General features: G+C 39.8%; 1 protein-coding gene across 2 annotated transcripts in view; it reads right to left on the reverse strand.

Annotated features, from left to right (window-relative positions):
* Positions 1-10,836: 10,836 nt before the first annotated feature.
* Positions 10,837-27,571, reverse strand: part of KCNJ3 (potassium inwardly rectifying channel subfamily J member 3) — a 173,852-nt gene continuing 157,117 nt past the window's right edge. For both annotated transcript variants that reach the window (XM_048484050.1, XM_048484049.1), the window contains one exon: positions 10,837-15,138. In XM_048484050.1, coding sequence (XP_048340007.1) covers positions 14,552-15,138 — 587 coding nt within the window. In that variant the 3' untranslated portion in view covers positions 10,837-14,551. The remainder of the gene's footprint in view (positions 15,139-27,571) is intronic.

The following is a 27,571-nucleotide window of genomic DNA, read 5'->3' on the forward strand; positions in this document are numbered from 1 at the left end:
TTCTGTGGGGCAGAACCTGGAATGATTTTGCAACAAAAATTAAAAACAAAACAAAATGTTTACTTTCTTAACATATAACATATAACATCAACATTTAACATCACATTTCAAGGTCCTGTTCAGGTTGCAATTTCACGTCCTTATATTTACAGTCTACTGATACTGCCAAGTCCATTTCTTCTTTGCAAGTGGGTTGGCTTCTGAAGACTCCAAGGGCTTGATGAACATGATGAAGGTTTCCAGGAGAACTCTCACCCATTACAACCACAAAAAGAAACCCTGAAACAATAAACTCCAACATTTACAACATAGCAAAAACAAACAACTACCTTCCCAGTAGTTCCCAACAATATTGCAGTTTACCTTAACAAGGTGTTAAGGGCTTATAGAAATCAAGGTCCGAGTCTGGTAGCCTTGTCTCCTCCAACTACATGAGGTCTGCTGCCTTGTGCTGCTCTGAGTCTCCACCCCTTACTGGGTCAACCCATTCTGAGCATGGGGGTTACAAAAGCACTTTGCAGCTGGATTTTACTGTGTGGAATAGCAAAATCCACTTGCAAACAATTGTAAAAGTTGATTAAAATTTCGTTATTCTGCATGTGCGGAAGGGGCCTCAGAGTGACCAAAGCAATCCAGGTTCCTGCAACTTAAAGAGATGCTTATTTATTTATTTCTTAGATTTTTATACCGCCCTATCCCCGAGGGGCTCCGGGCGGTGTACAACACTAATTTTTAACATCAGCTGACTTTCTTCAGCAGTTTCAGAATGCTTTAGAATATCCTAGGAGAATGAGGCAATTCTATCTTCAGAATGCTATGTTCATAGTGGTATTTTATGTAAGGCAACCATGGAAGAATATTGGTGCTGATCTCATCTCCTTTAACTTTATCATATCAGGGTCAGCTTCCAAATAGCTGCGAAGGGAGAGATACCATTGAGCCATCCAACTACCATCATAATTTCAGCCATTTTCTGTTCTTTTTTGCATTCATGCATCAGTGCAGTGACGCAGCCCATTAATAGCTATTTCCATTGCAATGGGACTACACTGCTTCACCATTATGGCATCTCATGGGGAACTCGTAGCACTGACGTAACACATAGTATAGTACACTGCAGCAGCCAGTACATGTGGTCCTTACCTGCTTTCCCACCATGCAGAGCTTAAGATCAGACTGTAAAATTATTTTGTGTCTTGACACTTGTACAGGAAATTTAATGATTACCATGATTCCCCTCTGCCCTCAACTTTTTAAAGAGACCCGTGAGACATTTGAGCGGCCACGGATTTTTATATTTTCACATGAAAGCCTTCAAATTTTCCCTTTCTTCTCAGAAGGTTGAAAATCAATCTAGACATCTGCACTCAGAATTACCCAATCTATTGAAGAAGACCTGGCATTAACACAGAATATATGTATGTAAGACCAAGACTGAGGCATCTTCCTTATTTACTTCTTGTACCTGGAGCAGAGGCCAGCTAGGAAGGAAATGAGAAGGATGACACAGAAGAGCAGAAGAAGAGCAGGGGAAGGATGACACAGAAGAGCAGGGGAAATAACTTGATTGATTACAGATTCCTCCTGTCTTGGGGCAATATGGAAGTGAATCCCTAAGTGAAGATTTAAGGAGAACTGGAAAGCTTGCACAATGTTCTGTGTTATTTTAGTGGATCTTAACGAAAGGTATCCCATGGCTTTGGTTTTATATAGGGGAAAGCACTCTGTTGAATGTGTATTCAAATTCACTGAGGCCGTTTCCTCACAGCCAGATTTGCAGGGCTGCATTGGCATGATTCATGCCAATGCAAGCCCTAGGGCCATTTGCATGAATGGCCCCACGGGCTGCGCAGCTGATGCAACAGGCTTCGCACAGCCACACAGCCCCCCAAATGGCTTCTTTTCTTGTCCTGGCTTCCGTCACTCTGAGGAGGCCAGGGGATGCGCCCACATGGCCAGAGCGACGGCTGCAGTGACGGAGGCCAGGAGGCGTGTCCCCTGGCCTCCTCAGAGTGACGAAAGCCAGGACAAAGTAAGAAGTCATTTGGGAACGGTGCAGGGAATACGCCGGCTTCCACCTGCTGCCGTTCGCTCAGCAACGGGTGGGAGCCGGCGGATTCCAAAAACCTCGCCCCCTGAGCGAGGTTTGAAAGCGGCAGCTTTGTGCCACTTGGGGGTGCTGAGGACAGTGTGAACAGCACCCCAGGGACGGTGGTTTTTCCATCCTTTGGGCACTGGTTTTTCGGCCGTGTGGAAACGGCCTGAGACATTGTACTTCCTACGAATGAAATTACTGTCCAGGAGTCTGTGCCTTCCATGATGCAAAAACCTATTTCAGTACACACTGTGGCCTGGAAAAAAGCATGGCAGAGGGGAAAGAAGAACTTGGCTGGTGAGATTCAGTCCAAGTTGACAGGCTGTTTCACTGAACAAAGCATTTGCACAGTTAATATCCACTATATTTATTACATTTGAGACTTGTTACAAACATTTTTCCTGACCCCTTGTGAGATAAAGTTTAGTTTTATTTATAGCTGCTCTTATTGCTTATAGGCATAAATATGACATTCATTTACATTCAGTGCCACAATGCCCTTCAGCACTGGAGTCATATTTTGGTAGGTTTGAAAGAGGCTTATAGGACACATTAGCCATCAACTATCATAAAACCAAACAATACAAAAAACACAACTGGGCAATTAATAATGTGCCAGTGGAGCAGGTTAACCGATATAAATATCTTGGAATTATTTTCTCCTATAACCTCTCCTGGTTACCCCACAAAAAAACTGCTATTGCACCTGCTACCAACAGTTATTCAGCCATTGTACGCTTTTTTTTATGGAAAGGGCCACTCCCTTGTTCCAGCAGCACAAAAAATCTTTAACTCCAAGATAGAAGCACAGCTACTTTATGGAGTTCCTTTCTGGCTTAGCACAGTTGACAATTCCTTGAATATGGTCCAATCCAAATTTTTTCGTAAAATTATGGGCCTGCCAAATTGTGTACCCTATGTGGCCCTTTGTTTAGAGCTGGGCCAAAATTCATTAGTTTATAGGGCCTGGTCGAGAGCCTTTAAATTCTGGCTTCGCCTGCATTTCTTACACAACGAGCATTCGCTGGTTCACCTACTTTTATCTGATACCCAGGTTAATCCATGGTTCTCTCTAATAGAGAGACAGATTGAATCACTTGGTATATCCCTCGACTCGCTTTTCCTGCTATCCAGTTCAGAATCTTACAACTTGTTAAAGCAAAAACTGTTGGAAAGTGAATTGATTAATTTAATTAGGGCTGCTATGAAAACTTGTCCACCCTTACATCTCTCAATACCTCTACATCAAAATAGGATGGCTCCTTATTTGTATTTTCTGACGAATCCTATTCAGAGAAGAGCTCTCACACTTGCTCGTTTCAATGTTTTTCCCTCTGCTTTATTGCGTGGTAGATTTAACAACTTGAAAATGAGCGAAAGGGTGTGCTCTTTGTAGTGAACAACAAATTGAAACATTGGCACATCAATTGCTCTGGTGCCCTAAATCTGCAAACATCAGATTAAAATATTCCAATATCTTTTCTAGGATACCCAGCGAAATGGGAGAGTCAGGCAGACTCCCTTTCCTCTTGAACAGTTCTGATAATGAAACTTGTGAATTAGTAGCTTGTTTTTAATTGGAGATGATGCATAACCGATAGTCTATATTTTATCTCACACTTTTGTATATACTCCTTATCACAGTTTTTGTATTGTTATGATCTTATTGTATTATGCCAAATAAAGGCTGATTATTATTATTAAATTCCCCCTTGTTAACACAAATTCAAGAACTGATACATTTCTTTTTCAATAAGGGATGAGTGAAAATAATTCTTCAGTATTTGCCTCTTTAAGTAACCAGTGTTCCCCCACCACACTGTCAGGTAGACAAAATATATGTATTGTAAAATGAGGATGCATTGTAAAGTGGAGATAGTGAGAAATGAAATGTTCACTACAGACCATTTAAAAAACTGTATACTGTAAAGCACTGTAAGCTTCAGTGTTTTAGTCACTGTGTTTAAAATCTAAATAAATCTAAATGCCTGAACCAGGATAAAAATTATACACACTGTGTTCTTTTTCCTACTATTGTAATTTTTTCCTGCAATCACTCACACAACTGTTCACAACAGTGTGAGATTAGGGTGAAATCTGAGCAAGGAGACTGGGAGCGAAATCATTCTCAAGTTAACCATGGGAACTTGAAGCCATATTGCAGTTGCAAGTCCCCATGTCAAAAATATAGCTGGGCTTGATTTTGATTGGGACAGTGTTTTCCTCCACCCCTATTGGTTACAGCCAAAATGACCCAGGGGCCAAACATCTGCAAGCTCCCAATTGGGCAAATTGTGTTGTTTCAGCTGCTGGAAATGTTGGGGAAGCAGGCACCCTCCCCATCTCAGTCAGAATCAGGCCTGTCTGTGCTCTTTATACACAATTAGCCATGGGGACTTGTAGCTGGAATTTGACTGCATGTCCCCATGACAAACTCATGAAAGATGTAACATCTGGCATAGAGTTGTGTGCCTAGTAGCTAACTCAGGGTGCAAGAAGAATAGCCATGGAAGGCTAATCTAATTATTATATTACATTTAGTGGTCTGCACCAAAGTATAAAGTGAGGTGAGCTTCACATAGCTCAGGAACTCAGGAATTGTCTTTTGGGAAGCCCCCAACCATCCCAATTGATTAAGATTAAAAATCATTAATTTTGAATTGTTTATACAGATACATACACACATATAGGACCCTGTGTGTGTGTCTATATCTGAATCTTTACAGTGCAGTCCACAGAGGTGTATGTGTGTGGGAAAGGGCTTTGGAGCTAGCATGACCCCTGCACTGATATTATTGCCAGTTCATGCACAAGGGACACTTATACTGGCCTAGGGAGTTGCATGGCTTCATGTTTCCTGGTCACCTTTGGGGCTCCTGTGTGGCACTTCTGTCACACAGGAGCCTCTGTCAGAGCTGATGGGGGTCAACTGTAGTCAGCTTCCCAAGACTTTTCAGCTGGGGAGTGCCCCCTTTTGTTGGTGTACAGCAAAAAGGCAGGCACAGCCCATTGGACTATATAGGGCCCTTTCACTCTGGTTTCAGTAAGTTAACGCTTTTATTTTCTTCCATGCCTGCCAGGAACTTCGTAAGTTAATTCTGGTGATGGGATTCCATGCTGCCAGGAACTTCTGTGGAGGTGATGGCCACCAGCCAGGTCCAGGTGCTGTGGAGACCTCATGGAGTGAGCCAGGTCCAGGAGTTACTGCAGCAGACCTTTCAGTGAACCATGCCAGTGGCAGATGTGGCCCTTTTCAAACTGTCCTATAGCCAGTGGCAGATGTGGTCCAGGAAGAAGCAATCTGCTCTCAGCCACTGCTAGAAGGTGTTACTAATTTTTTTCGCATCCAAGATCTGTTACAAATTTCTAAAGGTACTAATTTTTTTTCTGCGTGCCAAGAAGGGGTTACTAAAGCAACCTCCCTGCCCAAGAGGGACTGGAGGTGCGTGTGTGCGGCGGCGCCACTGTTTGAATCCCACCACCATCGGAACCTGTTATTAAAATTTTTGGATCCCACCACTGCCCCCATGGGGTCACATTCGAACCTACAGCCAGAAACACACTGACCCCCTCAGCCCTCCAGCTCTGAGCCAGCTACAGAAAGCCAGCTGCCAGTCTGCTCACCTGTCTCATCACCAAAGCACCAGGAACAATGTAGGAAAAGAACATGCATGGCCCATCAGGACAGGAAGTGAAGAGCACACCTGACAGCCCAGCACGAGCCCTGAACAGACAGTGAAGATTAGTGTTTCCAGGAACAAATCTGAGGCAGCCAGCAGGTGTGTGGTGTTATAGGCCCTCTGAGTGGTGTGGTGATTATAAGCAGCTGAAAAGGACATAGCTGTGTGCAAGCAATGCATTGAATGGCTACTGACCTTGTGGTTCCAGCTCTGACTTGTCTGTTCTGTCTTGACCTTGTCCTGAATCTTTGGACTTTTGGATTACTCTGAGATCCCCACTTTGAGTAATCCCCACTGTGAGTTTAGAAACTTTTGGTGCTTGTCCTTTGGAACTGAACTTTGACATCTGAAACCAGACTCTGTATATTTGTGTGTGTGTGTGTGCATGTGTGTGTTCTGGGGAAACATAATTGGTATCCCCACCCCCACTCCCCAGATCGGGCTGTCTGTCTTAGTCTTAGTGTGACAGAGTTCAGAGTTAAATTGGTTGTGTGAGCAGTATCACTGAAGTAAGTAAGCCTCCAACCATTTATAGTTCATGCATTTATGTGAAATGACTAAGGTCTCTCCATGCAGCAGAGAGCTGTTTTAAGCGGTTACTAAACCAATGGTGAAAATTAAGATATTACAAAGCCCTGTGCTTGTGAAATTCATTATCTATACTTACCATGTATGCTGAAGAAATGGAGACATTAAAAAGAAAAGGCAGCCTAGTTGCTGCTCACAATTTTGACCTAATAGTTAAGAAGAAATGTAGAAGTTATTTGCCGGAATTACTACAGGTTAGAGCCAAGGGAATATTCTAGCAGCATTCTTCTCCTTCACGCAGCCAGATTTGTGGCTGGCATCTTCAGAGGATCCTCTGAAGATGCCAGCCACAGATGCAGGCGAAATGTCAGGAGAGAATGCTGCTAGAACACGGCCATACAGCCCGGAAATCACACAGCACCCAAGTGATTCCGGCCGTGAAAGCCTTCGACAAGCAGGCAGGTGGAAGAAGAGATGATGGAAGAAGTGCAGGATTCATACTTTATGGAAACCACACAGCACCCAAGTTAAAGGTTGTTTTTCGGTGCACAGATTCACATCTGATTAAATGTGCATCATTGGTTTGAAGATAGAAAAACAGCCATATGTGTGCAGGTATTTTTCAGAACATTGCTAGCTTCTACATGTTGTAATAGTTGTATTCTTTTGATAGGTGTCACTATACTAGTTACTCAGCTAAAATGCTATATCATTATACATAATACAAGCATTAGTTCATTGGGCATGTGAAGAGATGCTTTTTGAAAACAGCTGGTCCATTCATTCTTTGTTGGAAGAAGATATAAATCTCTCTTACAGGTTAAAACCTACACTTCTCTTACATAGACAAGAACTTAGGACTTTAAAAAAACTCACATATACATGAATAATAATGTGACATTTTCTAATCACAGGCACTTCATTACAACTGACCAAAGCTCTAAATGGAATATAGACAAAGTAAACAAGCTCAACCAGAACTGTGTATAAGCTAACCTTTGCAGCTGGATACACTTATTAAAATGTAAATCATAGAATCATAGAGTTGGAAGAGACCCCAAGGGCCATCCAGTTCAACCCCCTGCAATGCAGGAACACATAATCAAAATCTCTCTTGCAAATTAGTAAGACTACTCATTTTTTAGAAGATATTCAGCCTAGTTATGACTATTCCAAGGCTCATAAGATAGTCATTTTGTTGGAACTCAGCACATGTGGGGCATTCCATGGGAACCCTCCACAAGAAACTTCTTAGGACCCTGTGTAAGCCAACATATACATTTAATAAATAATGTAACACAATCTATACAACTTTAAAAATACCATTATTTTGCTGTTTTAAATAACTAACCAGATAAGTGATAATTTGAAAAACTAAACAAACACTAACATTTAAATCAATATTTTTGAAAGTTTAATATAGCTTTAGATAAAACTGAGCTTGCAGTATTAATGAATACAAGAGTGTCTTAATTTTATATTATCCAAATAAACTTGTACATTTATACAGTTATAGATTGCATGCCAGAAAATGGAATTGGTTGATTCTAATTTGAATATGTACAATTTACAATATAATTCAAGCATTAATTCAGCAGTCAAAAACACAGACCTGCTGTGCAATCAAACAGAATTAAGTTGGTTCCAAATGTACTAGGGCTGGGCAAAATTACAAACAATGGAGAGGCTAAAGTAATTTAAAAAACTATACTATTGTGCAAATTAAAACTCAAAAGATTAAACTGATTTATAAACTCACTTTATGTGTTGATGTATCAATGGAAAAACAAATATATCCAAACACAAATCATAATGTAGTTATGCCATAGAATTGCTTTAACAACCCTGATGTGAATGGAGGGAAAGGAATGCTATTTGAACTTGCTATCCCAGGTCCTTTGAATGAATCTGCATTGAATCCCCACCCCCACCCCCCGTGAGATATTCAATATTCTCACAAACAACAAAAGACCAATCTCTTCTATTTCATTCTGCTAGCTATCTCAGAGTGAACAAAGATTGCCTTCTACTCTGTAGACCAGGGGTGTCATACTCGTGGCTCTCCAGATGTTCATGAACTACAATTCCCATCAGTCCCTCCCAACATGAGCATTGGTTACACTGGCAAGGGCTGATGGGATTTGTAGTTCATGAACATCTGGAGGGCCGCTAGTTTGACACCTGTGCTGTAGACAAACAACTCCTGTTATTATTATGCAAAACAATTTTAAACACATATTTATACAATTGAAAGTGCAATAATGAAATGCAGATAAAGCTAGCGGGGTAATGACACATAAAATAGCGCAAAACATCCAGTCTTAAGCACAAAGAGGCAGAGTTTTCTTAAGTGATGTGACGAAGTCTGTGGGTTGAAAGATCTTGTGGGAAGAGGGGTATGGCACAGAAATCAAATGAAATTTTAAACAATTAACAACTGAGTGTGGAGAAAGGTAAAAGATCTTCACATTTCCTATAGCACAGTGGAAATCTGACTTTTTTTGGTGGGCATTATTTGGTATTTAGGATTGTAGGCAAAGAAATATACACCCCGTTTTAGTTTAGAATCAAGTGAACTAAAAGATCAATTTGGCATGATCTAAAAGTATGCATTTCAAAACACAACTTTTCCCCCTTTTGTAAGTAAAATTGAAGTAAAATGCAAAGTCTGCAAATATACAATATGGTTATCAAAACAGCTCCCCATAGAGTCTGGGACTGAATTAGCTCTTTAATCAAAGCAGAAATCTGCTTTTCATTGCTTGTATAGGTGACAGAATATTTGATTATTTTCTGTTATTGATAGATTTGCTTTTACTCTTGCATTAATATATACACAGCTGTAAATGGCCTTACACTCATTGTAAATGGTTCAGAGCCCTTTGAGACATGCTAATTATATTTATGTTATTTGAATTTTTTTAAAAAACTTTGTTGTTAACCATTAAAAAAAACTGAAATGCAAAACTGCTTCATGCACAATCCAAAACTTGTATACCCTTTGCAATTACTGGTTTTATTTAATCCTTTTTCATAAATCCCATAGAATAAATATATTGTACAAATATTTTATTGAAATACTGGTGATGAAACCATTTAATCTTATGCATCAAAATGGCTGCTACTGATTTAATCTAATATGAGTTTGCATATACATGTTCATCACTTGACAAGTGCAAAACTCCATAAATGATATTCGCATGGGTGAAATAGCAGATCTGATCAAGCATACATCTTTCATATCACCTCATACAAACTTAGACACAATAATTCCACTGAGGGCAGGTCACAAGTTCAGATGCAAGCAATCAAGTAATGAGATATAAAGTCAAGTGATGTACATTCACATGTGGAATCAGCCCCTCAGCACATAGGATATAAAAAATGTTCATTGTGCAACCAGAACAAAATCTTCTGTCCATGGGTGAAATAAAATATTTCCTAGTAGTCTTAGTTGGGTCTACATTGAGAAGCAAATGAATACTTCAGGCAAAAAACTCAAAGGGAGAAAACCTAAGCAGATCTACCAGGAAGTAACTCCCATTTTATTCAGCGGGATATGCTCCCAAAAAAGCGGTCTTGGGATCGCAGCCAAATTCCCGTGACTTAGTTTGTTTACCTAATTCATCTAATTTTCTAACATTTTCAGTCATGATGCTACTGGATTTCAGAGTTATTTTGAAAAACAAACTGCAAAAATTTGAAGCTGATAGGTTTATGTTCGCAACAGTTAATCCATGTCAGATTTAACAAGCAACACCTGAAATTGTTTTCAACTGCAAAATCTTTAAATGGAAATTTGAAACATTCAAAGAGTTTTTGAATTGGTTCGTGATTTCAGTGCTGCTCCATGATGAACAAGGCCAAGAACAGCTATATCCATGCTCTTAAAGAAGCTTTCGTCTTCTCTTTTTCAAACGGCAGCTCATGGCAAGCTAAGGGTAATTTAAAAGCCGATTCTTCTAATATGGATTAGGGTTCCGCTACTGAAAGAAAAAAAAATCTATTTTTTTAAAGTAGGTCTGTAGGAGAACACATTAGATCCTGGCCTAAAGGTTTTAAAGCAACATTTTTGCTTTGGGGCTTTACAGATGGTCCTTTCTTTGCATTTAGAGGGTTTAACTGATCTCCTTATTTGGAATGAATTTTACTGATGATAGGATCAGTTGGTAATTGCATTTATTGACCTTCCTTTTGAAGCATGTAGTACAATTTCCATAATTAAGCCAGCTGGGTTTTATTAAACATTTTTTCTTTTCCTACAGGCACCTCTGGCATGATTTACTTTGATCCCTGATGTCTTATGTGTGCAGCACACTGTAAACTGGATTATTGTAGGCTTTTTCTAGTGGGTCATTTTTATTAGGAATGCTTGAGTAAAAAATGCAGCTCCTGTCTCAGTACAGTGGGTTAAACTATATGACTTTCATTAGATTTTTACAACTTTTCTGTCATGAAAAATTATTTGAAGTCAACAGAACAGTTGAACATGCAAGATCTGTGGTTATTGGGAAAATTAAGTGCTCTGTACTATAAGCTTTCCTTGTTTGAGAGAAATGCAGCTTGTACTTCAATAGTTAAATCAGATTTTAACAAGTAGGGTCAATAAAACTTGTGAGGGGAATCCCATTCTCCTTGTTGGTGAGCCCACCGAGGCTGCTCCACCCCCATTCCTGATCGTTCTCCACACCAGGTGGCTGTCAGCATCTCCACTGGTCCAGGGAGTCCTCTAGGTCTGCAGAAAAAAACTGTTATGATGAGTGTGCCCCCATCTGGAGCATTTAAGTATCTGCAGGTAGGGGGCATACATCAGAATTAGATATATGGATTAGAGTTGGATAAAATAATCCCTAAAGATCTGTCCAGTATTCTGTACCTAATGACATTTTGGCACAGTCCATTGTTTCCCTCCAGCCAAGTATGGTTGCCAACTCTAGCCTGGAAAATTTCTGGAGATTTGGACCAGTGCTTGGAGAAGGCAAACTCCAGGGAGTGGATAAAGCCGAGTAGGATGTAATGCTATTCTAGGTCTTTTGTAACTCCTAGACTGTATAGTGTATCATAGAATCTATCCTCCAAAGCTCCCAATTCATCTAGGAGAAGTGATTTCTTTAGTTTGGAGATCAGTTGTAATTTGGGAAGAACTGTATACAGGACCCACCATGAGGTTAGTAAACCTACTCCCAAATCTTTTAAAATGGTACCAGTTGAAACAACTTACAGCTTTCAAGAAAGGAAAACCTCCCAGATCTACCATCAAATTTCATTTTAGGTAGCATTTTGGCAACTGTAATGCTAATCCTAGAAAATGAAGCTTGATGGATATATTTTATCTAGAACCGTATGACCAAGTCATACGTTACAAAAGCTATCCTAAGCAGAGTTATTCTCTTCAAAGCCCACTGACTTCCATGGCTTTAACTGGGCACAACACTGGTTAGGACTGCACTGTATATGTGAAATCCATTGGTCACCGCCAACCTTTAAATTTTTCATGTTAAATGTGACTGTTTTGAAGGCCAGGAATGACTAACTGAGTAAGAAAATACTTATATCGGTTTGTAAAGTTTAAATTCCACCTCCCCAGGATTTAATTAGCTTTGTGGGAAAAGATACAAAATAATTTGAATTTAAATCACTGAAGAAGCGCAGGTGGTTTTTATCCTTTATGTGGGCTAAATGACAATACCTTGGTAAAGGTTCATGTCTGGGTTATTACTGGGAAATCAGTGTTGCCATGTAATTGCCCTTTTTGTTAATTGCTTTGTAACTAATATGTCTGAAAGAGAGCTGAGCAAGCTCCAGTTGCACTTATTGCAGAAAACGGCTGTTGATAATGTGGGAAATATTTATATCAAAGGGGCAAGAACTTCATAACAGCCACTGAAAGGGTTGACCTCTGGCCCTGGATTTCCCAGAAGTTGTGAATTATTTTATATTTCTTATATTTATACTCTTTCCATCCCCGCTGGAGCCAGGCTCACGGTGGCTTTAAAATGATGAAAATGATAGGCATTGCATCCCCCCCCCCAAAAAATGGCTGTGAATTATCCCGGGCCGCAGTTGCCACTCTGGGTGGGCAGGGCAGGGTCTGATTCCAACCCCAGTGAGGGCGGAAACGGAGTAGTGGCCATAGTGGTTCAGGGCAGATTACGATGTGTCAGCTGCCCGCTGGCCAGGTCAGGGAAGAGGAGGGCTAGCCCAAGCCTTTAAAGGGCCAAGCCCTCCTTTGTGCCAGCCATGTGCTTGGGGCTGGCTGACGATTTTCCCACCCACCTCTCCCTATTTGCGAGATGTTAATACATGCTACCTTGTCATAGCCATCAGTGGTTTTGGCACATGGGTATTGATCTGGATGGGCCAGGGGAGGGGAGCTAGGGAGCTACCCCTTCCCCTTGGGAATGGCAGACAGCGGCAAGGGGCAACCACCCTGCCAAACAGGGTGGCTAGGGAGCACCTCTTGCCAGGAGTGTCCACCTGGCAGAGCCCCACAACGGAGCGAAGTTGCAGTACAGGGTATCTGCCCGTAGGAGCTTTGCTGTGATGTTTAGATGATCAGATCAAGACCCATGCTATGCCTCACACTTCTGCTTGATTAATAAAGAATGTCTATGGCCAATTGATTTACCCCAGCCAAAAGAGTGTGATCATTGGTCAGGGACTTCGCCCAGCAAGATCCACCCTCAGACAGAAAATGTAATGAAAACAGTAATCCACATATGAAAATCTGTTACATCCCAAATAAGTGTAATGGCAAAACGTCCTATTTGTGATTTATTTGAAGGAAACACTTAAGAAACACTCATGCCACATTCATGCCTTGATCCTTGTTCTTGATTTTTTTAGTTGTATGGTATATTTAATCCTTAGCTAGCTGCATTTTAAGTGTTTTTTGTTCTACTGTTTTTTGTATAATCAATATATTTCTCCTATTTTATATTGTGATTATAGAAGGTACTTTTTGTCACCACTGGTATTAGTTTACCATATTTTCATACATGAATTTTTATTCCTTTTTGTTACACCCATTCTCCTCCCTCAGTGTGGTCATATAACTGTAACTGTGCTTGCTTATAGACTAGTACTTTCCCAAGTGACACAGAAAGCTCTTAAGCAGTTATTAGGAGGCAGCTAGGTGTCTGAATTCAGAATGGACTGAGAGTAAGAAGTAAACTTATTTACCTACTGGAGTGAAATTATGAATTCTATATGTTGAGTATGTATTTCCACTTCAAATTTTACTGCACATTTATCTTCACAAACATAGAACAAACATAATGACTTCTTTTTGGATTTCATACCTTGTTTCTAAATTGGATATTCTTCTTGGCATATTATTTTGCCCAGCCCTAGACATTATAATTTTTTTCTATAAAGCAAAGAAACAGGATATTTCTAGCCAAAAAGGTGGAAAAATTTATAAAACAAACAATAAAGTAAGGTATTTAAGGCTAAAGTTTTGGTGTTCAGAAAGTAATTCAACAAAGAAAACATGCAGTATAAACTCTCTGAACAAAACATCACAATTTACATCAGAAAAAAACTACTGGGCATGATTCAGCTGAAGCAAAACACTTTGAAGGGTTACTGACTGAAAAGGAAAAGACTCAGGATTTTGCTTAAATCTTAAAAAGAGGTGGATCCAGTTAATTCTTTGTGTTGCCCATTCCTCCTATGTAATTCTCCCACTTACAGGAAGGTTTCCAATGGATGAGAAGCAGGGTCAATGGCAGAAAACGTCCCTGCATCTTGTGGAGAATGGGGATATGGTAGGCAAATAAATTGAGTTCACAGTGTTTAACTTTGGCTGGACTTTGCCCATTAAAAAAACTAACCTATAGCCTGCCCTGTTTGTGACCCACTTTTATGTTTACCTACTATTTAATGCTTAAGAAATATAAGAGTAACACTCCATTTACATGTTCCCCCTCCCCAAGAATATACAGTATAAATATAGTAAGAACCATGCCATAAAACTATATGCAAAATTTGCGTACTATTATTGCATGCTTGTTGTAATACTACATGCCGATTAATATTAGCTTCCATATGGCCCTAAGCTGACTTTTAGATCTTTTATTTTAGAATTCAACATAGTCTTTCAACCTCAGGGGACAGCATTGTTGCAGAGTGCATGTAGCTCTAGGGAAAACTGGTCATCAAAGACAGTTTCCAGTGTATGGTTTTCTAGCCCAAATTGGATTGATGGCAATTCAAACATGAAATGTTACCTAAAGGTCTGTTCATGTTATGTAAATCGATCAGAATTCATTTTCCTCAGTTTGGGAGGGAGGTTTCCCTCCATTCTACCTCCTCCTCCAGATAATTTTTGAAGTTTTGGTGGCAAGTCCGCCATAGATTGGCTCATGGGATCTGATAACATTTTTGTGGTTTTAGATACCAGTTTTTCTTCTGAATTGCCAGGGACAGAACTTATTCGCTGAAGCTTCATAGGTAGGTCTCCCATGCTGTATGCTTTTTCTGATGTAGTAGAACTCATCCGCAAAAGTTTTTTAGGAAAGTCTTCCCTTCCAGTCATTTTTTGCAGTTTTGATGGTATCTTTGTACCAATGTCTTCAAGGCCATCTAGACATTCCACAGAATTATTTTTTTCTTTAGTGTTACTTACAGCTGGTGCTATTAAAGGGGAGGACATAAGAAGCATTTCTTCTTGTTCTTTCACACTATAAGGTGTAGTAGGGACTTCAAATGTTGCATGGAACTGGGAATAGTCTACTTTGAAGAATCCTTCTTCTAAGGAAATAACAGGAAAGAATCGATGTCCCCAGAGAACTTCATCTTCTGTGTATGATGTTCGGGCTTGACATGTCATCCCTATAGTAAAAAACAAAATAAAAGTTGGATACAATTACTTGTAAATTACACATAGCAGCTGTGCCACCAGTCAGTGACTTATGTGTATCAGTGGCATGTTTTCATTTTTTAATTCCTAAAAGGACATTCTAACCATTAATTTGCAACATGTTTTTAGGCACAAATGGAAAAGGATATTGTACCTTACAGAAACTGAGCTCATCTACTGACATGCTGAAATCAGAATAGGATTGAAAATTAGCAAAAATAATAAAGTCATAAATACCTTAAAGGTTTTTTTCTGCACCCATGTAATAATTTTACCTAGGCAAATATTCAAGGATTTATCAACTGCTGTTTATTTTAGTAAATGATAAAACTGTAAGCAAATCAGAAAATGAACTGACAATATACAATCACATCCCCACATCAAATATACAATCACATCAGATTATCACACAGGATTATTATGGAGATAAAAACAGGATGATCCGTTTATGCCACCCAGAGTAAAATAAAAGGGTGGGATCCAAACAGGATACAACTACATATAATTATTTCCTGAGTTTTCTATTTTTTTAACCTGGAAGGCAACATATACACTACTTATACCATTTTACTGCTGCTATGGACAAGAAAGTGTCAGAATTCCCTTCAAATTCATTTTTAAAGCATATTTTGTAGCTGATATCTTCTTTTGCAAATATCAAATATGTTAAAAAGTCAAGGCAGAGGCCTGGTTTCATGTCTGAAGACTAGAAGCAGCATGCTAGATTTTGAAAAAGAAAAGCATACGAGAATATACAAGATAAAATATGCAAAGTGCCAAGGTTAAGGTTAAGGTAGTCCCCTGTGCAAGCTTTGGGTCATTACTGACCTATGGGGTGCCATCATATTACTAGGCAGACTATGTTTATGGTGGTTTGCCATTGTCCCCCGCAGTCATCTATACTATATCCCAAGCAAGCTGGGTACTCATTTTACTGATCTCAGAACTATGGATGGCAGGGTTAATCCTGAGTGGGCTACCTTAAAAGAACTTCTGTCAGGATCGAACTCGGGTTGTGAGCAGAGTTTTTGACTGCAGTACTGTAACTTACCACTCTGTACCGTGCGACTCTTTTAAAGTTCCAATGGGAATGCTTATTTTGAGTCAGCATAATGGTGTGAGCGGATGTGTCTGGTGAAATATATAAACACACTCTTTTCTGCACTGGACTGTTTTAACACTGAGTTTTGTGCCTCTGCTAAAATAGTAAGCTAGCCAGAATACTGAAAGGTATGAAAAGAAAGAAAAATAAGATTATCAAACTACATAATGCTGTCTTAATAACATTTCAGTAATTAACCATTTAAGAAGCCTGCCAGCTTTCTTTTTTCAGATTTCTATTTTTATAAGAACGAGCATTTTTAAAAAGGAATGCAAGACAAGGAAAAGAAGATGAACTCATGGGCTTTGCAAGAAATATGGAGGCAAGCAACTTGTTAGACATAAAAGTTTCACTCTTGCCCATATCAGTTCCTACCTCAGATGTTGTACAGAGGGTGACTATTTATGTATGTATGTATGTATGTATGTATGTATGTATGTATGTATGTATGTATTTATTTATTTATTTATTTATTTATTTAATTTGTATACCAATGGGCTCAGAGCAGTGTCCAATAATCATATGTCTAACATTAAAAACAGCTAAGAACAATCAATCCACACTAATTAAGGAACCATATACTCGGTACTCAGTGGCATCAGAAGTTCCCCTCCCAGCCACTACTTTGCAGCGCCCAATGGAGGCCTGATGTTTCTATTAGAGAAGCAAATTTTCGTATGTTATCCTGGCACATAATTGAGGTAGAGAACAGGTCCATTTTACAGGCCCTGCGGAAACTCTGTATGTCCCGCAGGGCCCTAATCTCACCTGGGAGCCTGTTCCACCAGGTAGGGGGCAGGGCTGTAAAGGCCCTGGCCCTCGTAGAGGCCAGCCGGATCGCTTTGGGGCCAGACTCTTTAAAGAAAAATGCATTCTTCTCGCAGCTAACAGGTTAGGCAATAAAACCTAAGAACCCAAGCATTGTTCTCCAATGGCCAGAGGCATGAACACATGAACCTGCCTTATACTGGATCAGACCATTGGCCCATGAAGGTCAATACTGTCTGCTCAGATTGGCAGTGGCTCTCCAACATCTCAAGCAGAGGTCTTTCCATCACCTACTATATGATTGTTTCAAATGGAGGTGCCAGAGATTGAACCTGGGATCTTCTGCATGCTGAGTGAATTCTCTACCAGTGAGCCATGACCCCTTCCTCCAAATAGTCACATCCCTACTCTAACATAAATATTTTCTTTCCTATTATATTTATCCTTCAAGCAAAACAATTTTGTATAAAAATGTTGTCCTTTGAAAGGAAGACAGAGAATATACAACAAAAGCGAAGAAATCCCTTAGCAAAGATATTTTAGGCATGCATATAATTATATGTAGAGATGTTTGATAATCATTTTTCTCATGGATTAAATTTTCATAGCCCACATTTTCACCCATCATCTCCTTTTTTTGATGAGATTATCATATGAAAGAAGCACATTGAACAACATATCATGTTGAAATTAGTTTTTGAAACACAGTAATTACTTTGATGAGCATGGTCAATCTAGGTTCTTTATTACACTGTTGTTCATTAGTTATAGTTACATTTAGGGTTATACCAATAAAAGCACCATCAACCTCAGCTTCTCCAATTCTGGATTCAGTTAGGAATCTCATTACTAAAGGTTTTGTTGTAAATGAACATTTTATTATTATTATTATTATTATTATTATTATTATTATTGTTATTATTATTATTATTACTACTACTACTACTATTATTACTATTACTATTACTATTAATTCAATTTTATAAACCTTTACTTAAAATCCTCCTAACATGGAGGAGGGGGGCACGGTGGGTCCCAAAGATGTGAAGGGACCCTCAAACAGGAGATCAGAGGGGGCACAATTCAGCGACTGGTCTCTCCAGAGGTCCTGTGGAACAACTCAGTCTTACAGGCCCTGCGGAAATCGTGAAATAATAAAGAAATGAGTTCAGTAACATAAGATATTAGACACCCATTTGATATTATGATGCAAAACATTGGTAAAACAATGCTTGTTTAAAGTGCCAAGGAGATTTCATTGATTATGTTCTTAAAAGGGAAAACTAGCAATTCTCTGTCCACTAGGCCAGATCCCTTTAAACTCTTCCTGCTCTTGAATCAATAATGAGGTTTAGCTTCACTTCTACTGTTTTCACAGTTTCTGTTTTTTGAATACTAAATAAAATACTTGCATGAAATGAATGAACTATTAAAACCCCACCTCTCAGTTCTTTGCTGTGCTGAGTTCAGTTGCTTTCCTAGATATAACTATTTTTACACACAAGCACAACACACTTTATGTAAATGGTCTGCTAGAATGGTTATGGATGTGTCTTGGAAATGACCATTTTCAGTCATTACAATTTTAGTGCTCCTACCTCATGTACCAGAAGAATATGCTATGTGTGATCCTCTCCACATACATGGTTGTCATGTTGTATGAACAGAGCAACATGAACAGAGCAACATACAATCACAAGCCCTAAAAACTTCTGGTTTCCAATCACGTGCACCAATGTTGGAACACATAAATGTTGTCTTATTTATTCAAAATGCATACTGCTCATATCAAGAGCATCATGAGTCGCATTCTCTGCCATTATGTAAGGAAGGAAAGGTGAAATGACAGTGGCTGAAATGATTAAGGTTATGATTTCAAACTAATATCAAAACATTCTTGGGAGACAAAGTGTAAGTACTCCTTTATTCCTAGAAAAAGGACCTGTAAGTTTAGGTGAAGTATAAATGGTATCCCTCTCTTGAGATAACTTTCAGCCAATCTTTAACTTGGAAAGAGCATTTGACAATAATTAAATCTGCAGCTTTGAAATCAATTGGTACTATTCTGAGATTCTACTATACAAAAGGAGGCTTCTCAATAGATCCTGCCATAAAACTATACCAGAGTAAAGTCATTCCCCAACTACTATATGATATTGAAGTCTGGGACTAGAATGAACACCTGATCTCTCATCTGGAATTTATCCAAAATCACTTTTTGAGGAGAATCCTAGATTTATCTAAAGGGTATCCTGCAGCCCTGATGCGGGCAGAACTTGGTTTACCTTCAATTCAAGTTCTTGTGCATGCTGCCATATTAAAATATTGGAGGGCAATGCAAGTATTCCACTAATTTACTTGGAAAACTTAGTTATGAAACAATGCTTCAAAATGAAGACTACAGCTCCAATTTCAAGATTTATTTATTTATTTATTTATTATTATATTTGTAGACCGCCCCATCCCCTAAGGGCTCTGGGCGGTGAACAGCAAGCGTCATAGACAATTCAACAATAACAGTTACATTTAAAATCAATAAATACATAAATTACATAAAAATTACAGCGTTCCATGCAAGTCACATGACGTCCAGTATAAAACTATCAATAGATAAAAAGACCCCTCCCAGGTAGGAGGAGGCGTATAGGATGTTATAGGCTCCCTCCCAAAGATGATAAAAGGGAGAGGGACACAGGAAGGGCGCACACCATCAACGGCCGGCTTCCCCAAAGGCCCGGTGGAACAATTCGGTCTTACAGGCCCCTCCCTGGGCGGAACTCTCCAAGACTCCCGCAGGGCCCCAGACAGGATGGTGGGAGAGTGTTCCACCGATAAGGCTGGAGCCAGGGCCGCAAAGGCCCTGGCTCGGGTGGGAAGCCAGTCAGTATCATTGAAGGGCCGGGGACCACCAGTAAATTGGCCTCTGCTGAACGCACGCACGAGGCCGGTGCAGGCTATACATATATGGGGTAATGGGCGGGTCCCGACATGCACGAGGGGCCCCAGGTCACGCTAGGAAGCCTTAAAGATGGGTGCCACTCCGGGTATTTTGGCATGTCGCCTGCCCGAGGAGTCACCCAATACTGCTGGGAGAGTCCCAGCAACAAGCTGTCTGTCTGAAGAGCTGCCCCAGCGGCACAGAGCCTGGCCATAGTTGTCAGCCCAAGCAGAGAACTGCCCCCAGGTCTTGCAACCCCCTTGCCCCTCCATGGAGCAACCTACTTTGGGTGGCCACCCAAACTGCACTAGGTGGGGGGGGCAGAGGAGGATGTGGCAGTGGTACAACAAAGAGGTTACCAGCTGGGCTGGGAGGGGAGGCCAGTGCCCAAGTGGGAGAGCAGCACTGGGCCCTCCCAGTGTGAGGGCAGCCCAGTGCAAAAAGGCAGGAGAGGTGGGCGGAGACAGTCCTGATACCCTCAAGCTTCCAGATACTCACCAGACCTTGGCGTCAAGGCCAGGAAGGAGTGTGTGGCTGTGGGAGGATAAAGGAGTAGATGGAGCCACAAGGGGTAAGGCAGGGAGGGGCAGCCTATGTGTCCTCCACCCTCACTTCTGAAGCCATGAAAGGATTACAGATGTGAGAAAACCCAGCAATGGAACAAGCCAGGGAAGACGCCCCAACCAGCAGAGGAGCAACAATCTCATTCACTGGGTGTGTGTGTGTGTGTTGCTAACCAACCACAACAATATTGTGGAACTTTCCAAGCATTGAGTGGGAGATTTAAAAAGATTTTTAAAAACTGAAGGGGGGGACAGGGAAAAGGGAGGCTATTGGGAGGGGGATACAATGGGAAATGAGATGTTCCCCCCAAATCCTTGTGAGATTCCTAAAATAAAACTTAAAAACAAAACCTGACAACAAAAACAAAATCTATACAGAGCTCCTCAGTGAGGATGGAATATATAATCAGGTCTGCATATAAACTGTGAAATGGAAGTGTGAATCAATTTTTTCTTAATACAGAGATTTCAGAAAAGGAAATATACGATGCTGCCAAAGATAACCAGAATTTGTTCTCAAAAGAGGAATGGATTCTTAGCAAAGAAGGGACCTACTTAACTTTTGCTTTGACAAGGATCTCCTGATAAATTAGTCATGATAATATGCAAAAAATGAATCAACTTTTGTTGTACAAAGGAACTTATTAATTACTGGTTCCTTCTTAAGACAGATAAATTATCTAAAACATTATTCTTCTGTGCATTTTCATTCTATTAAATAACCTGCATATATCAGAAACTGCTAGTGAAAGTCATCAGGAACAAAACATTCTTTATCTCACAATATCAAAAAATATGTTACTGACTGAGCCATGATAGGCAGCTGGAAATGGCAAGAAGTATTAACTGATGTATTCACGAACAAAAGCAGTCAGCTCAAAAGTGTGTAATGCAGAAATTAAAATGCTATTTTAAACAACTGCCTTTAAAGCCTTTAAAGCAAATGATTTAATGCAGTCTACTTTGCTACACCTGATTTTCAAAAAAGGCATTTATGTCATTGCTTTAGGCAACAATTAAATGTTTGTCAGAAATCTAAGAGTACTGCTAAAGGTAGTTCAGCTTTTTATAGTCTAAGAATTCATTAATGCATTTGGTCGCTGCATTTGGAACTTCAGTTAATGAGTTAAGTATGAAAGAGGAATAATATTTCAATTGAAATAAATGTGCATTTCTCCGTAGATGTTTTTCCCCACAGCGTCCTTGGAGCAGTACTCCTATTTTGCAATTAAAAGGCAAATTATGGCATTTCACAAATGTTTCTCTGGCACTATCAAGTTATTATACAACAAGATTCTTGTCCTTAGTGCTTCCTGGTGAGCATATGTGATATGACTGCATGGCTAAAGACATTCTGGAGAGTGAATGTATGCTGTTATTTTAACAAGTGTAAGTTCCGTAGGTGATATACGTGGTTCACCCTTCTCCCCATAGTAGTGACAGTTGCCTTGCATAATTTCTTTTGTAATGCAAAAGATGACAACTGCTTCTATTGGGTGCTTGAGCACCTGGTGCCATGACATCCTTTGAATTACAGCAGGTCTTGGAAAATGGTAATATGCCAGTAGTACAAAGGCACATATTTTCGTGCTTACTGGTGCTCCAAGCCAGATTCAGGATTGACTCAGTAAATATCAGGTCAGCTTTACCAGGTCTTTGCCTGGCTCTCCTTTGTTGCAAAAGAAATCCAGTCTGGCAGCTGGACTAGAGATTGGTCAGTGCGCTGCTGGTGACTGGTAAGCAGGACATGAGCCCAACTGAGAAGCAATCAAACACAATCAATCTGAACATGCCAGCTTTCATTCCTTGCGTAGAATAAATACAAATGATAACTGCACTCAGGAAGAATCACATAGGTGGGCCGGATGAGATGAGACCCTGATTAATCGGTGAGTGGAAGTGCCACTTTCTTTTTTCCTTTCAGAGCTGAAAACAGACAGGGAAAACATGGTTCTGAATGCCAAAATTGTGTGTGTGGAGGAAAGGTTAAAAAAATTATGCTACCATGCATTGCCCTTCATTGAGCCTGCAGTGCTTGGTAGATTCATTTATGGATCTCCAAGCATCCAGTCTCATTCCAGCCTCCAAAATGGAAAACAGTTGTACATGCTCTTGAAACTGTCCATCTTCCCAAATACAAATACCAATTTCTAAAAAAAAGTAATGCATTCTTTAAAAAAAAAATAGTACATGTTTTGAGCCTAATGACTATGTGTTTTAATATACACAGGCTTCTTGACATTTATTGATATAAAGGACAGTAGAAAAAACCAATAATAAATATAATTTTATACACCTGGGAGAGCAGAAATCTAACAAATCTAAATCATGGAGTGGAAACTATTTTTGAGTGTCAACTAATCTAATATATGATAATAGACAGTACAAAATTGTACCTGTAGAAGTTTAGTGGAAGTCATAGCTTTGATAAATGACTAAATGCATTGGAAAAGGTGATAGAATCGGGTCACACAAATCTCACCAAATCTGAAAGGCTTTACAATACTGGAAATAATGTAACATGTTTGACAGTTACACACAGCTTGGTTAGTAATCAGAGCTTGCTGAGCCATTTGTTACTACTGCTCAGAAGATAAACGAAATATCAGAAGTATATAATGATCATACACAAACGTGTACCACACTTCAGAAGACATCCATTTCAGTATGCAATGTGTTAGATTGCTACTGCTTTCAGTAGGTTAAGTCCAATTGCTCAATATTAAAAGAAGCACAAAATGGATGACACACTTTCCTCTTCATTAAGTGGGAAAATACATGCTAGCAATATAAATAGATATCAGCCATATTGCCATGAGCACACCAATCACATAATGACAATCTCAGTTTTATTTGCCTGGCCGAATTCAGTTTTGGCACTATTTCTGTAGACATTTAGCTCAGCAAGAGTTAAACAGTGGCTTAGATGGTAAATAGTTAAAAACATATTCCCACATCCAATGCCAGGGTCCAATAATTTTATGCTGGTGAAAAAGGAAGGACAACCAACAAGGCTGTGCTGGGTATTGTGGAATCTGTACATATAAAAAGACATAGGAATAGGATTGTAGTAAGGAGGGGAATTAGGTGGGATTGAATGGAAAGGATGGCTGAATCCCTGAAGGACCCGCTCCCAAGTCGATTAGCAATCTACCTGTCCCTACTGTGAATACCAGTCACCAAAGCAGCGAGTCCAGGGTGACTGGCTGATCCACAGAATACCACTGTTGAAAGTGGTGAAAACTGCTGAGTCTTCCAAGTGAATCAATGGGAAACACACTTCAATTTATCTTTCTCCACAAAGAGAAACTAGGACAATTTAATTAGAAAACTAAGACCAAAAGAGCAGTGAAATCGACCCAAATCAGTGACTTTTAACCTTTAGTCCACTACTTTAATTCATTAAGTCTGCAGCATTATAATCAAATCCTCAGGATCAGGTGGGCAGGGTAAACAGCTGTCCTCTGTTGGCTGTCAGAAGCAAATGGAGAAAAGGTATTGCCTAAAACTGCATATGCTGATTACAGGAGTAGAAGCAAGGAACAGCCTTTTAGCTGTCTAACAGCTGCTGAACAAGATATAGCCAAGTTACTTCTCCTCTGCCCATAGGAAACTGAGCATGCCCAGGAATATGACCTAATGAGCTCTAGTTCATCAGTTTTTAGGTTCAAACCCACTTCTGATTGTGACACAAAGTGGGAAGAGGAGGGTCTACTGCCTTCTCTCCTGTGTTGTTTTCCCAACCTGAGATAGGCCCAGGGTTATGCTGCTTGTCCTACTTGGGGGGGAGGGGGCACTACACTCATGCATGCATATTCTGATGAGGCCAATAATACCCCACAGTTAATAATGTTTGCATGCACCTTTTCTTTTCTGTCAACAATTGAAAATAAGGATAGCAGACAGAGTAAGCAACTTGATTTGTTGCAGGCCCAGGTCTTAGAGACATGTCCATGTTAGGAGGGGCATTGTTGAGGGTGAGAAGTTGTTTAAGATTAGGAGGCTGTCTGTCTGTCTGTCTGTCTGTCTTTTCTTTCCGGCAAGAAAAGATTTGTCTCTCAACTCTTGTGAGAGTATAATTGTAGGCTGTTAATGTTGTGTTAAACCAATTTTAAATGAGTTGTATGTGACCAACAGTCACATGGGGTTTTTTTGGCTTGTCTTGTAGCAGGTTAACTCTATCTCCATAGTTACTCTGACAACACAATCACTGTACCTAACAATACCAGTCATACCATCTCAGGCTCAGATACACTTCTACTGTCTGAGTTCCTTGTTTGCAGCACTCCTCTCAGTTTCTGACCAGGATATAAGGACTAAGTTTGTATCTTAAGAATGAGCTTTGAAAGCTCCTGAAAATCTTGCTGGTCTTTAAGGTTCAGTTCTGCTGCAGACCAACATGGCTACCCTCTGAAACTATAAAACAAAACAGTTCTGAATGCTCCCTCCTTCCTGATTTGTGGGTCGCCCTATGGAAGACAGTATAGGATCTCATTCAGTATCACTGATCCAGATTAATTGTTTCCCACAAGATGGTCTGAAGATGTACAAGAAGCTCCAGCATGGGCACCTTCATCCCCCAAAGGTATATTTGGGTCCAACAGTTACTAATATTAGCCAACGGCCTATGTCTGCGACAACCGAAATTCATGCAAGCAAAACTAGTCTTAGATCAGATAACATGCTGTGATCTTCCTGTAAAACTGGCGTGGTTGGGAACAGTATAGCCACACGAGGCTTGCTGTGTTGTGGCCAACAAACAAAAAGTGATGCTGTCCTTTTCAAGTGGGGTATGCAACTCAATGCGCTGTGCCACTGTTTTTGCTGGCGTAAAGCAAAAGCAAAAGGGGGCATTCATGGCATGAAAGAACTCAGGAAGCCGAGCAAAGCAGGTTCCATCCCTAGGAACACCACCTTTGATGCTGGTGTGAGCTCCTGTACTCGGGGAGTGCTGATGCCATGACTGTGTTGGTTCTTATGTTCTTATCTAGGCATTATGCTATCATGAAGCTCTCCAGCACTGGCGTAAGTACACCTGCACCAGCATAAATGTGCTTTAGGCTGGTGTAAGAGGCATTTATGGCAGTGCTGAGCTCATTCCATCTCCTGAGGAGTTTTGTTTCCCCCCTTCCCAAGGATTGCACGGTAAGAAACCCATTTTAGCTGTTATTTCAGCTGTTCTGCTTTTGCTGTTTCTTGAACACTAGATTACAGCCTTTATTATTTAACTTGATACATTATCATTGGGTTGCTTTTTGTTGTGTACAGTTTTGACAGTTTAAAAATATCAAAGTGATTATGACTATAATATGCTACATTACTCAGCATTTGAAGAAGCCTATTTGTATAGCCTAACAAGATATGCCTGTAATCTACAATGTCATGGTCTTAAACACTGTTTTTTTTTCACTATGGAACTAAACCAGATGATTAAAGGTCTGTTCAGCACAGCACAAAAACGATGTCTGGGGGACATCTAAAAAAAGGCGTCTGCTCTCTTCTCTCTGCACACCCAAAATAAGATGTCTGGGGAAAGAGGCAGCTTCTGGTGTGTTTGCTGTTTGGAAAACAGGAATCAGAGGGGAAACAGAGGGGAAACAGAGGGGAAAAGAGACTGTTTTCACCTGACCATTTTGCTCTCTGGTCAGTTTCATCACCAGCTTGCACCTGACATTTTGTGTTTAGCTGAAGGGATTCTCCCTGACGCTATTTGCAGAAGGTTACCCCAAGATGGTTGCTCCGCAGGCTACAATCCTGAGCATCTTTTTCAGCCAAAAGAGAACATAGTTGCACTCAACTGGTCCTGTCGATTCCAGCAATATATAGTTTTCCTATTTTAAAAAAAATAGTTTGGAGGAGGTATCTTCGCAGACACACACAAAAGAATCTTAGCCACTTGGAGGAATGACACTGAAAAGCATTTATCTGGGGTGGGAGGGTGGGAGGAAGTCAAAGGTAAAATATAAGAACTTAATAGATGAGGAAAAAAGCGGGGGATACGCTTTATCAGTTCTACAAGCATACCATGATTCGGCAGCACTGACGTGGATTAGAACATCGGTGAGGCTAAAGAGGACGCTAGATAAAATGGGCACAAAATCATAAAGATGTAAGAACATTACAACAATGGAATAAATACTGGGAAAGCATTTATAAATACTGGAAAGGAATGTATAAATACATCCCAAACACTGATTTATGGGAGAATAATCTAAAGATGTTCTACAGAAGTTACAGAACCCTACTAGTTTTATCAAAAATAAATAAAAATAATGCACCCCTATGCTGGAAGTGTCAGCAGGAAGTGGGCACATTTTACCATACATGGTGGCCCTGCGAAAAGGTCAATAAATATTGGAAAATGATACACTCACAAATGATAAAGGTAATAGGAAATCATTTCCCATTACAGTCAATTACCTACCTCTTAAATCAAATACTATCTTCTTGTAATGTATTAAAGCCTCATGCACATGTAATGTTTCATATAATAGCTGCAGCACAAATAGTTTTAGCTCACTTATGGAAAACAGATGGATTGCCATCAATAGAAGAATGGAAGGATAAGGTACAACATTTGTATATGATAGATAGACTGGCTCATCAGTTAAGGAAATTGCCGTATGAAACATATAAACAAAATTGGAACTCTGGACAAGATATGTCAATATAAATAATGGTGTCATGATTTCTCCAGTTGAATATTAAGTTGGTGAAGAGTAACAGTCAATATATGTAAAATTAGTAGTAAAGTTAGTAAAGATATGCTAATAGCATTACGTTTAAAAATAATAGATAAGGTAGTAAAGACCATTTGGATGTTTATAATTGATAATAAGGTAATTTATGATAAGTGTTATGTGTTCTTAACAAGCTCTTAGTTTATATGCTCTGATAGTGAAACTTGGAAAGGAATGTGATATTTATCAAGATGGAAATAGAAAATTGTTTTATGGAACATTTTGATGGAGATGAATGCAATTAACGTTTTATCTTTTTTTTGTATTTTTGCCTTTTCAAAATGAATTAATACA

The sequence above is a fragment of the Sphaerodactylus townsendi genome, linkage group LG02, assembly GCF_021028975.2.
Source record: "Sphaerodactylus townsendi isolate TG3544 linkage group LG02, MPM_Stown_v2.3, whole genome shotgun sequence".
In the NCBI taxonomy this organism is placed as follows: Eukaryota; Metazoa; Chordata; class Lepidosauria; order Squamata; family Sphaerodactylidae; genus Sphaerodactylus; species Sphaerodactylus townsendi.